General features: G+C 40.0%; 1 protein-coding gene across 1 annotated transcript in view; it reads left to right on the top strand.

Annotated features, from left to right (window-relative positions):
- gpc5a (glypican 5a) overlaps nucleotides 1-12,326 on the top strand; it is a 192,673-nt gene that overhangs the window by 57,432 nt on the left and 122,915 nt on the right. Inside the window, exons 3-5 of the mRNA XM_055206174.2 lie at nucleotides 2,762-3,456; nucleotides 7,292-7,428; nucleotides 7,867-7,992. Of these exons, the coding sequence (XP_055062149.2) occupies nucleotides 2,762-3,456; nucleotides 7,292-7,428; nucleotides 7,867-7,992 (958 nt within the window). The remainder of the gene's footprint in view (nucleotides 1-2,761; nucleotides 3,457-7,291; nucleotides 7,429-7,866; nucleotides 7,993-12,326) is intronic.

Consider the following 12,326-nt stretch of genomic DNA (forward strand, 5'->3'; position numbering starts at 1 on the left):
GAAGCTAAGAGGTCATTAAAAGCATATATTGTGCATTTTGTTGGGCCACCTATCACCCCTCTTCTCGCTTACACTCTTGTATGGCTTAAACTTCGTTGTCAGATAGAGCTGCATGTTAATGAAGATAAATGCAATAACAATTGTGGTGATCAGTGTTTGTTTTAGCTGGACTCTTGACATTTTTCCCTGTTTATAAAACACATTTGTTATGGTAATATAAAGTTCATAGTGTAATTCTGTGGTGGTTGGTAAATAATGGTACAGATCATCATCTTATTAATTGATTAAAATATAAAATGTGATAATTATTATGGTGATCAGTGTTTGTTTTAGTTGGACTCTTGACATTTTGCTTGCTAGTTTTTCCCTGGTGTATTAACTTTGTGTTTATAAAACACATTTGTTATGGTAATATAAAGTTCATAGTGCAATTCTGTGGTGGTTGGTAAATAATTGGAAAGAATATCGTCTAATTAATTGGTTAAAATATAAAATGCGATAACCATTATGGTGATCAGTGTTTGTTTTAGTTAGACTCTTTACATTTTGCTTGCTAGTTTTTCCCTGGTGTATTAACTTTGTGTTTATAAAACACATTTGTTATGGTAATGTAAAGTTCATAGTGTGGTGGTTGGTAAATACTGGTAAAGATCATCATCTAATTAATTGATTTACTTACTCATCAAAAGTTTATTTTTTGTCAAAAGGAGATTCAGCACTCTCACAGCAGTTTGTCATGAAGGATTTTTAGAAACTATGGACAAAAATGAACCGCTGTATATTTGGGAAGCACTAACATAAAGATTCAGAATATGAATCTAAACATTGGTGACAGAAAATGGTAAAAATTTCATTATTTATCCATGCCGCAGTGCATGCTGGAAGTCTGGGATGAGATTTGGAATTTGTTGATACCCAGAATGCATTGCAGCATGAAGTTTTTAATTTAATTGTCACCATTGTTGAGATTTACTCTGATTCTTGATGTTTGTGTGTCCCAAATGCACAACGGTTATTTTTGTAGTTGTTAACACATGCAGCTTTATTGTGTGGATTGAGGCTCTGTCGTGGATTGAGGCTCTTCCTGTTAAAAGGGCAGGGAGGAAATTGTGTGCGTCTACATCTATGGTCAGAAGTAATATAACAGGATATTGCAGATATTGCAGGGCTGATTTTATAACCTGTCATCAGGTTATATTCATCTGTCTCTTCTTTTAGATTCTGTCTGCTTTTTTCATGGTAAAGGTCTGTGCTGGTCCTAATTTACAGTTTATTTGGCAAGTGTTTGATAACCACATTTGAGTGATAATTGCACAAAAATGTGTTTATGTGCAGCTTATTCTGTTTTCTATATACAGTTCTAGTCAAAAGTTTGGACACTTCCCATTTGTGTATACTATACACTTAAAGAATATCAGCCGATATGTTGATATCAGTTGATATCTCGAGTCAAGATAATACAAGCATCATAAGATTCGATGAAGATAAGCTATTATACTTATGATAGATGTGATATTAGGATATCATTTCCTGCATTATGTACTGAATCACACATTAGAGTGTTTACAGAAAGCACTGAAATGATTTTGGGCATCATAAAGTCAGATAATAAGAAAAAAGAAAAGGCAAGAGATTTCTCAAATGCACTTAAAGCTTTTTAAAATAAGAGATATTGAGGTCATGAGGGCTTCTCTCTCTCTCTCTCTCTCTCTGTGTATTTCACTTTGGGAGTTCATCGTTGAGCAGTCTCTGATGTTTCTCTATGGATTCAGGAAGCTCTTCAGATCTATCTACAAACAGATAAAAAAGCATTTCATATTATGGCGAGTCGTTCTCTACCCAGCTGTTTTCAAAGTCTGATTTTTGCAGTATGGCTTTTACACTCTCAAAACGCACCGCCAGGGTTCCTGATAGGGAGTTTGGGTAGTGAGGCATTTGATATTTCAAGAAGGGCATCAATTTTGTGCCTGTTTTATTCAAATGTCACAACTGTATTGAAACAAAATAGCAAACCTGCATAGCACAGAAACATTTTCCGAATAGCAATCTTGTAACCCTTCCACCTCTTTACTTTTCGTCTGATGATGTGTTTACCAGAAATGATGTTAACCAAACAGGCAAATATCTGTTTTACTGCTGCTTTCAGACACTGTTGTCAATATTTAATGCATACAAATTTAGTAAATAATACAAGTTCATAAGAGACATCACTACTGGGATAAGCCGAGATCAAGGTCCTGTCCCAAATGGCACACTTCACTTTCGGTCTCATGGCCTTAAATTGCGCGTGCTCGCTTAGTCTATGAGTCCGTAGGGTGTCCCATCTGTCATTTTTAAGCTATGGAGTGTACTCATCAGCGCCCCGTTTGCACCATTGATGCGGTCTTTGGCGAAGGCTCCACACACTTTTCCAACCAGGAAGTCCTATTTTCGGCTTGATGCTCGGGTTTGACTTTAGTGCCCTCATGGACTCGCGTCAAGGGTCCCTAAGGTCTGCACTACATGGTGTCATCAAAGTGTGGACTCTGAAGTCCACAATTCCGGAGTGTGCCATTTGGGACTGGGCCCAAGTATGTGCTGGCGAGAGTGAATTACCCATAATCCTCCGCAAAAAAAACATTTTGGGTGCATTGTGGTATTTAACGCTGGATTTTTACAATCAAATCAATTCCACAAGGATCAAATAAAACCTCATTCAATATTTATTGTCTCTAAATATCCAGTTATAATGACAATGACATGATCTTTTCTTTTTTTTCAGAAACTGTCGAGTCTCTCGTGCGACAGGCGGAGAACCACACCCATACCATCCTGCTGCACACCTACGGTGACCTGGCCAATCACGCGGCGGCCCCCGTCGGCGAATTTTTCACAGACGTCAGTCTCTTCGCCTTGGGGTCTGAGCTCAGTTTGGAAGAAGCCTCGCAGGGCTTTTTCGAAGCCCTTTTCCCCCTCGTTTACGAACGTCTGGTCGAACCGGGTCTCTCTCGTCTGTCCCCCGCTTACGCCGAATGCGTCCGAGGGGCCTGCCGGGACCTAGCGCCATTCGCCGGGGCCCCCGGGCGCCTCGCCGCACAGATTTCCCGCGCCTCCCTCCCCGGCCGCCTCTTTCTGCAGGCTCTCCATTTGGGCGTAGAGGTCATCAATACAACGGATCATTTTCAGATCGGCCGTGAATGCCGACGGGCTCTGCTGCGGATGAATTACTGCCCGCACTGCCAGGGCCTGACCGCCAGCAAGCCGTGCATGGGCTACTGTCTCAACGTGGTCAGAGGATGTCTCGCAAGCCTGGCCGAGGTGGATTCGCATTGGAGAGAGTTTGTGAGATCGTTAGAGACCCTCTCGGCTCGCATGCACGGGGGACAGGACCTGGAGCAGGTGCTTTTGGAAACATACGGGTTGGTTAGAGACGCAGTGGCCCATGCTCAGAAAAATGGACCTCGGCTTACTGCACAGGTATGGGTTGTGTATTTGTATTTGGTTGTGTGTTAAGATATTCATGGGTTGAATACAGATCACTGTTAGCACTTTTAGGTTGTGAAGTAGTTGAGGAATCGAAATGGCTCTTGAATGAAAGTTTTTTTATTGCTATCAAACTTTGATGCTCCAAATCTCATTATTAGATTATGAGACTTTTGCGTGAATTCACAGACCGGGTCACACAATTGCTTTCATTTATATTTGACCAGTTATTTTGTATGCTTTTATATAATAAAGCACCATTCTTGTTTTTAAAAGTTCAACACGCAGACAAGCTCATCAGCTTTTATTGCTCTGTCGTCCAGACGATAGTTGCATTCATAGTTATGTGAAGGTCAGATGAATAATTTCTTTGCATTTTTGCATTTCAACATTTCCCAACCATAGGCTTAAGACTCATTGTGCAACTGCTGTTTGTCTAGAGCGGTATATGTGGCATGTCCTGAACATGAGCAGCTTGCAATCACACATGCCGGGCTGCCGTCGCCATGCCCAGAACGTTCTCAAAATACTCTGTGTGTGGGCAGCTGGAGCGGGCACTGCCAACCACACTGCCCGGACAGAGAGAGAGGACTGACCAGTGTCCCACATGCCTGCAAATTTATTAAATCATAACCCCCGGCTTTTCTTTGGTCTAGAAATTGTGTGAATGTAGCAGACTGTAAACCGCATGGCTTCACCTTTCAAGCGGCATTTGTTTGGCAGGGGTTAGTGTCTGAAAATTTCTAATAAGATAAAGTTAAGTGTAAGGGTTGTGTTGGGGTCAGTGCCAGTATTAGACAAATGAAAGCATCCCGATAAGGAGTTTGGATGCACACCATCCCAAACGTTCTGCAGTAATCCATATTTCTATGTTGATCAAGAGACTTCTTAATAAAAACAAAGCCTATGCTGTTGCAACCTCCATTTAAAATCATACATACTTGTGAAAGAAGTGGAAACGGTTTATAGGTTTAACAATCTAAACCAGACCATCTTTAAGAAACCAAGAAAACTCTCTTATCTCGAAGACAACATTAAACTCATAACTAAGGAAACAGCTCTATCTAGTGGTTCATTACAGTACCAGCTTGATTTAAGCAATAAACCACAGGCGAACATTATATAATATCAACCAAACAATCCTACTGAAAAAACATCTAAAACTAGCTCACCATCTTATGCTGGTTTTAACTGGTATAGCAAGCTAGTCTAAATGTGTTTTGGTCACTTTTTAAGCTGGTCAAGCTGGATTTAGGTGGACCACCAGCTTTGCCAAGCTGGGGGGACCATCTTAAACAAACTACTGGAAACTTAAACCAGCAAACCAGCATAAGCTGTTGAGTTGGTTTTGGTTGATCTGCCACTTGGTTTTCTCTGGTGTAGCAAGGTAATCTATGTGTGTTTTGAACACTTTGTAAGCTGGATTTAGCTGGACCACCAGCTTGGCCAGGCTGAGAGGATCATCTTAAACCAACTACCGAAAACTTAAACCAGCTTAAATCAGCATAAGCTGTTGATCTGGTTTTGGCTGGTCTCCCAGCTGGGTTTATCTGGTGTATCAAGCTAATCTAGATGTGTTTTTGGTCACTTTTTAAGATGGATTTAGCTGGACCACCACCTTTGCCAGGCTGGGAGGACCTTTAAACCAGCTACCAACAGCCTAAACCAGCTAAAACCAGCATAAGCCGTGGGCTGGTTTGAGCCAAGTCTCCCAGCTTGGTTTGTCTAGTGTAGCAAGGTAATCTACATGTGTTTTGGTCACTTTTTAGAATGGATTTAGCTGGACTACCAACTTTGCCAGGCTGGGAGGACCTTCTTAAATCAATTACAGACACCTAAAACCAGCATAAGCTGTGAGCTGGTTTTGGCTGGTCTCCCAGCCTGGTTTATCTGATGTAGCAAGGTAATCTAGATGTGTTTTGGTCACTTTTTAAGCTGGATTTAGTTGGACCACCAGCTTTAACAGGCTGGGAAGGCCATTAATCCAGCTACCAACACCTAAAGCCAGCTAAAACCAGCATAAGCTGGGTTGCTGGTTTTGGCTGGTCTCCCAGCTGGGTTTATCTGGTGTATCAAGCTAATCTAGATGTGTTTTGGTCACTTTTTAAGCTGGATTTAGCTGGACCACCAGCTTTGCCAGGCTGGGAGGACCATTAAACCAGCTACCAACATTTAAAACCAGCTAAAACCAGCATAAGCCGTGGGCTGGTTTGAGCTGGTCTCCCAGCTTGGTTTGCCTGGTGTAGAAAGGTAATCTACATGTGTTTTGGTCACTTTTTAGACTGGATTTAGCTGGACTACCAACTTTGCCAGGCTGGGAGGACCTTCTTAAACCAATTACAGACACCTAAAACCAGCATAAGCTGTGAGCTGGTTTTGGCTGGTCTCCCAGCCTGGTTTATCTGATGTAGCAAGGTAATCTAGATGTGTTTTGGTCATTTTTAAGCTGGATTTAGTTGGACCACCAACTTTAACAGGCTGGGAAGGCCATTAATCCAGCTACCAACACCTAAAGCCAGCTAAAACCAGCATAAGCTGGGTTGCTGGTTTTGGCTGGTCTCCCAGCTGGGTTTATCTGGTGTATCAAGCTAATCTAGATGTGTTTTGGTCACTTTTTAAGCTGGATTTAGCTGGACCACCAGCTTTGCCAGGCTGGGAGGACCATTAAACCAGCTACCAACATTTAAAACCAGCTAAAACCAGCATAAGCCGTGGGCTGGTTTGAGCTGGTCTCCCAGCTTGGTTTGTCTGGTGTAGCAAGGTAATCTACATGTGTTTTGGTCACTTTTTAGACTGGATTTAGCTGAACCACCAGCTTTGCCAGGCTGGGAGGACCTTCTTAAACCAATTACAGACACCTAAAACCAGCATAAGCTGTGAGCTGGTTTTGGCTGGTCTCCCAGCCTGGTTTATCTGATGTAGCAAGGTAATCTAGATGTGTTTTGGTCACTTTTAAGCTGGATTTAGTTGGACCACCAGCTTTAACAGGCCGGGAAGGCCATTAAACCAGCTACCAACACCTAAAACCAGCATAAGCTGGGTTGGTGGTTTTGGCTGGTCTCCCAGCTGGGTTTATCTGGTGTAGCAAGGTAATCTACATGTGTTTTGGTCACTTTTTAGACTGGATTTAGCTGAACCACCAGCTTTGCCAGGCTGGGAGGACCTTCTTAAACCAATTACAGACACCTTAAACCAGCATAAGCTGTGAGCTGGTTTTGGCTGGTCTCCCAGCCTGGTTTATCTGATGTAGCAAGGTAATCTAGATGTGTTTTGGTCACTTTTAAGCTGGATTTAGTTGGACCACCAGCTTTAACAGGCCGGGAAGGCCATTAAACCAGCTACCAACACCTAAAACCAGCATAAGCTGGGTTGGTGGTTTTGGCTGGTCTCCCAGCTGGGTTTATCTGGTGTATCAAGCTAATCTAGATGTGTTTTGGTCACTTTTTAAGCTGGATTTAGCTGGACCACCAGCTTTGCCAGACTGGGAGGACCATTAAACCAGCAAACCATCTTAACTGGTTTTAGCTGTTTTTTTCAATAGGGAATCCCTTTTACATGTTATTATTTGTTAAACAGGGTACACAATTCACATTGTTGCATGTGTTTACTATAACATAGTCTTATTCGAACCATCATATACTTTTGTCCAAAACAACTTCTGCTACACAGATTATACAGCTGGTGGTCCTGGAGTAACTTTCCGATTACCAGTCCTGAGTTTCTACCGCTATAAAATATGTCTGTGTATTAATCTTCCTTGTATTTATAACAGTAACTAATATGTATAAGGCCAATTGTAAGCGTGACTGTTGGCGTTAAAACTATGCAGGTGCACAAGGTGTGCGGCCATCCTAGCAGACAGCCGGAGCAGGTGGGCAGCGTTCAGCATCCAACCAGCAGCCGAGACTCCATTCCTCTTAAAGGACCCATCAGATACGCAGAGGAAACGCTCAGTAAACTAAGAAAGTGAGTCTGGACAAAATACACCTGCAGGGATGTTTCGATGTTTTATTAAGATTTCTAAACCAACAAGTTACGTGCAATAAATAATGTGCATATTTAAGAGTCCATAGCTCGAGTCAAATAAGCTTAAATAAATAAATGAAATGTGAAATGAAAATCAGTTTTTTTTTGCTTTGACTAAAGCATGCAAGCAAAACATATTGATAACTTATTTGTGTTTTGTAAATAAGACAGGATGTTCATTTGTTTTTAAGATCAGTTTTAGTCACACTGTGTACATCTGCTTGGTTTTCTTTTCACAAGACCTTTATGATTTATTGGATGTTTCCAGTGGTTGACATGTAGGTTGTAAACATTGAGACAGATGTGTTAGTCTGCCATCTGCTGGAAAAACAATGAAATGCACATTCAAACTCTTGTCTCTCAATGTTATTTCTGTAGGGAGTTTATCAACCGTCTGCGTCTTTACCGTACGTTTTATGGTGGTCTGGCAGATCAGCTGTGCGTCAGTGAGTTGTCTTCTGCAGATGGACTGTCCTGCTGGAATGGTGCTGATGTTGGGAAAAGGTAAATGCTTTTTTAATTTCTTCTGCCTTCAGGTGTGATGAGTCATCAAACGTTCATAACTTTGATCATAAATCATGACTTCCCTTCCTGTCAACTTTCTTTATCTGTACTCACCTTCTGAGATTTAAAACTTTTGTATGTAACGTGATGATGATAGCAGTGCGCTTTACTAGTTTGACTGGGGGCATTTTTATTCAAGTTCATATTCAGAGTCAAATAATAAACAAATCAACTGATCATCAAAATATACAATGGAGTATCTGTCTGTCTGTCTCTGTCAAAATGTCTGTCTGTCTTGTCCAACTATCTTTCTATTTAACTGCCAATCTGTCTAATTACCTAATTGTCTGTCTGTCTGTCTCTTTGTATAAATGACTGTGTGTCTACCTGTCAAACTGTCTGTCTATTTCTATTTCTATATATTAAGTTTACTCTCTCTGTCTCTCTCTATATGCATGTCTATCTTTGATTATTTAACTTTCTGTCTGTCTGTCTAACTTTATCTGTCTCTATCTTTCTGACTAGCTATCTGTTTGTCTGCCTGCCTACCTACCTACCTACCTACCTACCTGTGTGTCTGCCTGTTAATCTATCTGTCTTTCAATTTTTTTTACCTTTTTATCTATGTTCCCAAACTGTCTCTCTCTAAATGTATGTCTGTCTTTCTAACTATCAAACTGTCTGTCCATGTGGGTGTCTATTGAACTGTCTATCTGTCTGTCTGTCTTACTTTCTGTCTATATCTATAAATCTGTTTTTCTTTCTCTAAATGTATGGTTATCTTTCTAACTATCAAACTGTCTGTACATCTGGGTGTCTATTGAACTGTCTATCTGTCTGTATGTCTTACTTTCTGTCTATATCTATAAATCTAACTGTCTGTCTTTCTCTAAATTTATGGTTATCTTTTTAACTATCAAACTGTCTGTACATCTGAATGTCTATTTAACTGTCTGTCTGTCTGTCTGTCTGTCTGTCTATCTTTCTGTCTCTATCTATAAATCTAAATGTCTGTCTCTCTCTAAATGTATGTCTATCTTTCTTACTATCAAACTGTCTGTCCATGTGGGTGTCTATTGAACTGTCTATCTGTCTGTCTGTCTTACTTTCTGTCTATATCTATAAATCTGTTTTTCTTTCTCTAAATGTATGGTTATCTTTCTAACTATCAAACTGTCTGTACATCTGGGTGTCTATTGAACTGTCTATCTGTCTGTATGTCTTACTTTCTGTCTATATCTATAAATCTAACTGTCTGTCTTTCTCTAAATTTATGGTTATCTTTTTAACTATCAAACTGTCTGTACATCTGAATGTCTATTTAACTGTCTGTCTGTCTGTCTGTCTGTCTGTCTATCTTTCTGTCTCTATCTATAAATCTAAATGTCTGTCTCTCTCTAAATGTATGTCTATCTTTCTTACTATCAAACTGTCTGTCCATGTGGGTGTCTATTGAACTGTCTATCTGTCTGTCTGTCTTACTTTCTGTCTATATCTATAAATCTGTTTTTCTTTCTCTAAATGTATGGTTATCTTTCTAACTATCAAACTGTCTGTACATCTGGGTGTCTATTGAACTGTCTATCTGTCTGTCTGTCTTACTTTCTGTCTATATCTATAAATCTAACTGTCTGTCTTTCTCTAAATTTATGGTTATCTTTCTAACTATCAAACTGTCTGTACATCTGAATGTCTATTTAACTGTCTGTCTGTCTGTCTGTCTGTCTGTCTATATGTCTGTCTGTCTGTCTATCTTTCTGTCTCTATCTATAAATCTAAATGTCTGTCTCTCTCTAAATGTATGTCTATCTTTCTTACTATCAAACTGTCTGTCCATGTGGGTGTCTATTGAACTGTCTATCTGTCTGTCTGTCTTACTTTCTGTCTATATCTATAAATCTGTTTTTCTTTCTCTAAATGTATGGTTATCTTTCTAACTATCAAACTGTCTGTACATCTGGGTGTCTATTGAACTGTCTATCTGTCTGTCTGTCTTACTTTCTGTCTATATCTATAAATCTAACTGTCTGTCTTTCTCTAAATTTATGGTTATCTTTTTAACTATCAAACTGTCTGTACATCTGAATGTCTATTTAACTGTCTGTCTGTCTGTCTGTCTATATGTCTGTCTGTCTGTCTATCTTTCTGTCTCTATCTATAAATCTAAATGTCTGTCTCTCTCTAAATGTATGTCTATCTTTCTTACTATCAAACTGTCTGTCCATCTGACGGTCTATTTAACTGTCTATCTGTCTATCTATATCTATAAATCTAACTGTCTGTCTCTCTCTAAATGTATCTCTATGTTTTTTAACTAACTATCAAACTGTCCGTCCATCTGAGTGTCTATTTAACTGTCTATATGTCTGTCTGTCTGTGTATCTTTCTGTCTCTATCTATAAATCTAAATGTCTGTCTCTCTCTAAATGTATGTCTATCTTTCTAACTATCCAACTCTCTGTTCATCTGAGTTTCTATTTATCTGTCTGTCTATATCTATAAATCTGTCTGTCTCTCTCTAAATGTTTGTCTGTCTTTCTAACTAACTAACTAACTAACTAACTAACTAACTAACTAACTAACTAACTAACTAACTAACTAACTAACTAACTAACTAACTAACTAACTAACTAACTAACTATCCAACTCTCTGTCCATCTAAGTTTCTATTTATCTGTCTATCTATATCTATAAATCTAACTGTCTGTCTCTCTCTAAATGTTTGTCTGTCTTTCTGTCTTTCTAACTAACTAACTAACTAACTAACTAACTAACTAACTAACTAACTAACTAACTAACTAACTAACTAACTATTCAACCTCTGTCCATCTGGGTGTATCTCTCTCTCTCTCTCTCTCTCTCTCTCTCTCTCTCTCTCTCTCTCTCTGTGTGTGTCTCTCTCTCTCTCTGTCTGTCTGTCTCTCTGTCTGTCTGTCTGTCTGTCTGTCTGTCTAACTATTTAACTGTCTGTTTGTCTAACTTCCTAACTGTCTATCTAATGATATATGTCTAACTGCATTTCTGTCTCTTTCTATCTTTCTATCTAGCTATCTATTTGTCTAACTGTCTGTCTATAAATGCAATAATATTTTATCATTTAGAAAGTTTTTATTTTTTATTTTTGGCATTATTAAATTATCAAAAGGTGTGCAGCCCATTTTTTTTTCCAATTTTTTTTTTACTAATAAGGATGTCTAATCCTGTGAGACAATGACCTGTATAGTTCATGATTTTATATTATGCTGGTCTCTGGTCCTGTTGTCATGAACAGGTTTATAATTGACAGGCCAGCTGTTTCTAGACCCACACCATTACGCTGTCTCTCCTCTGTAAGAGAACCCCCCCCAACCAATCCATCTCCACATTGCTGCTATCTCACCTGGCCTGTCACCACCCAAACACCCCCATAAATTCAGACCCGGTGGTATTTCCTCCCCTGTCAACTGCTGTCAACACTGACCGATGACAGGTGGGACTATATTTCAAGAAATGATGGGGGCGGAGCCAGGGCTCCCAGCTGGATGGTTATGGTTCACCAGTAAACGCTGACAGGAGGTGAGGTTTCTCAGCCTCTGTCTTTAGCTCAGACACACTGGCCGTAATAATAACTGCTGCCCTCTAGTGGACAAAGAAGAGTATTCATGCATTTTTTGCAGACACTTTTAAACACCATCGTTGATCGTACCCTTGTGTTTTGACGCAAACTGTCACATTTATATGTAATGTATGTGCTTTTATATAAAGTGACAGTGCATTCAATCTATACATTTATCAGTGTGCATCGAACCAATGACTTTTGTGTCGCACATCAGTAGTGATGAACAATGCCTGTTTACTGCGAAAGATGGCTCACTTGTTTCACTTCAGGTCTATTTACGTATGGCAGTCCCATCCTCCAGTGCACCCCGAGCCTCTGCTTTTAGCGCTCAGCCCACCAGAGGTAACGTGATAAATAACCGGCCAACCTCAGGCCCGACATCTGCCGGGAGAGAGGGATTTAAAGGACAAATAAAACAAGAGGACAGACTGATTTAGCAAGGCCATTCAGACCTGTAACGAGTGCTCTGGACCCCGGTCACTTTGAGAAGGCCACGGTGCACGTCCGAAAGCCAGCAGGAAATAACCATCAACGATTAGGATGGACGACGCTTTGGCCTTGAGAAACAAGAGCAGGCGGGAGAGAAAAATCTGAAGTGAGACCTCAATGAGAATATAGAAGGACTTTCCATGATGGTTATTTATGATGTAGTGTGTTTCAGATTCATAATAATAAATAGGTAACGTCTCGGTGCAATACACCTTTGTAGGCGTGCGTGGTCTCAATGGATCTTTAA

The sequence above is a fragment of the Misgurnus anguillicaudatus genome, chromosome 3, assembly GCF_027580225.2.
Source record: "Misgurnus anguillicaudatus chromosome 3, ASM2758022v2, whole genome shotgun sequence".
Classification (NCBI taxonomy): domain Eukaryota; kingdom Metazoa; phylum Chordata; class Actinopteri; order Cypriniformes; family Cobitidae; genus Misgurnus; species Misgurnus anguillicaudatus.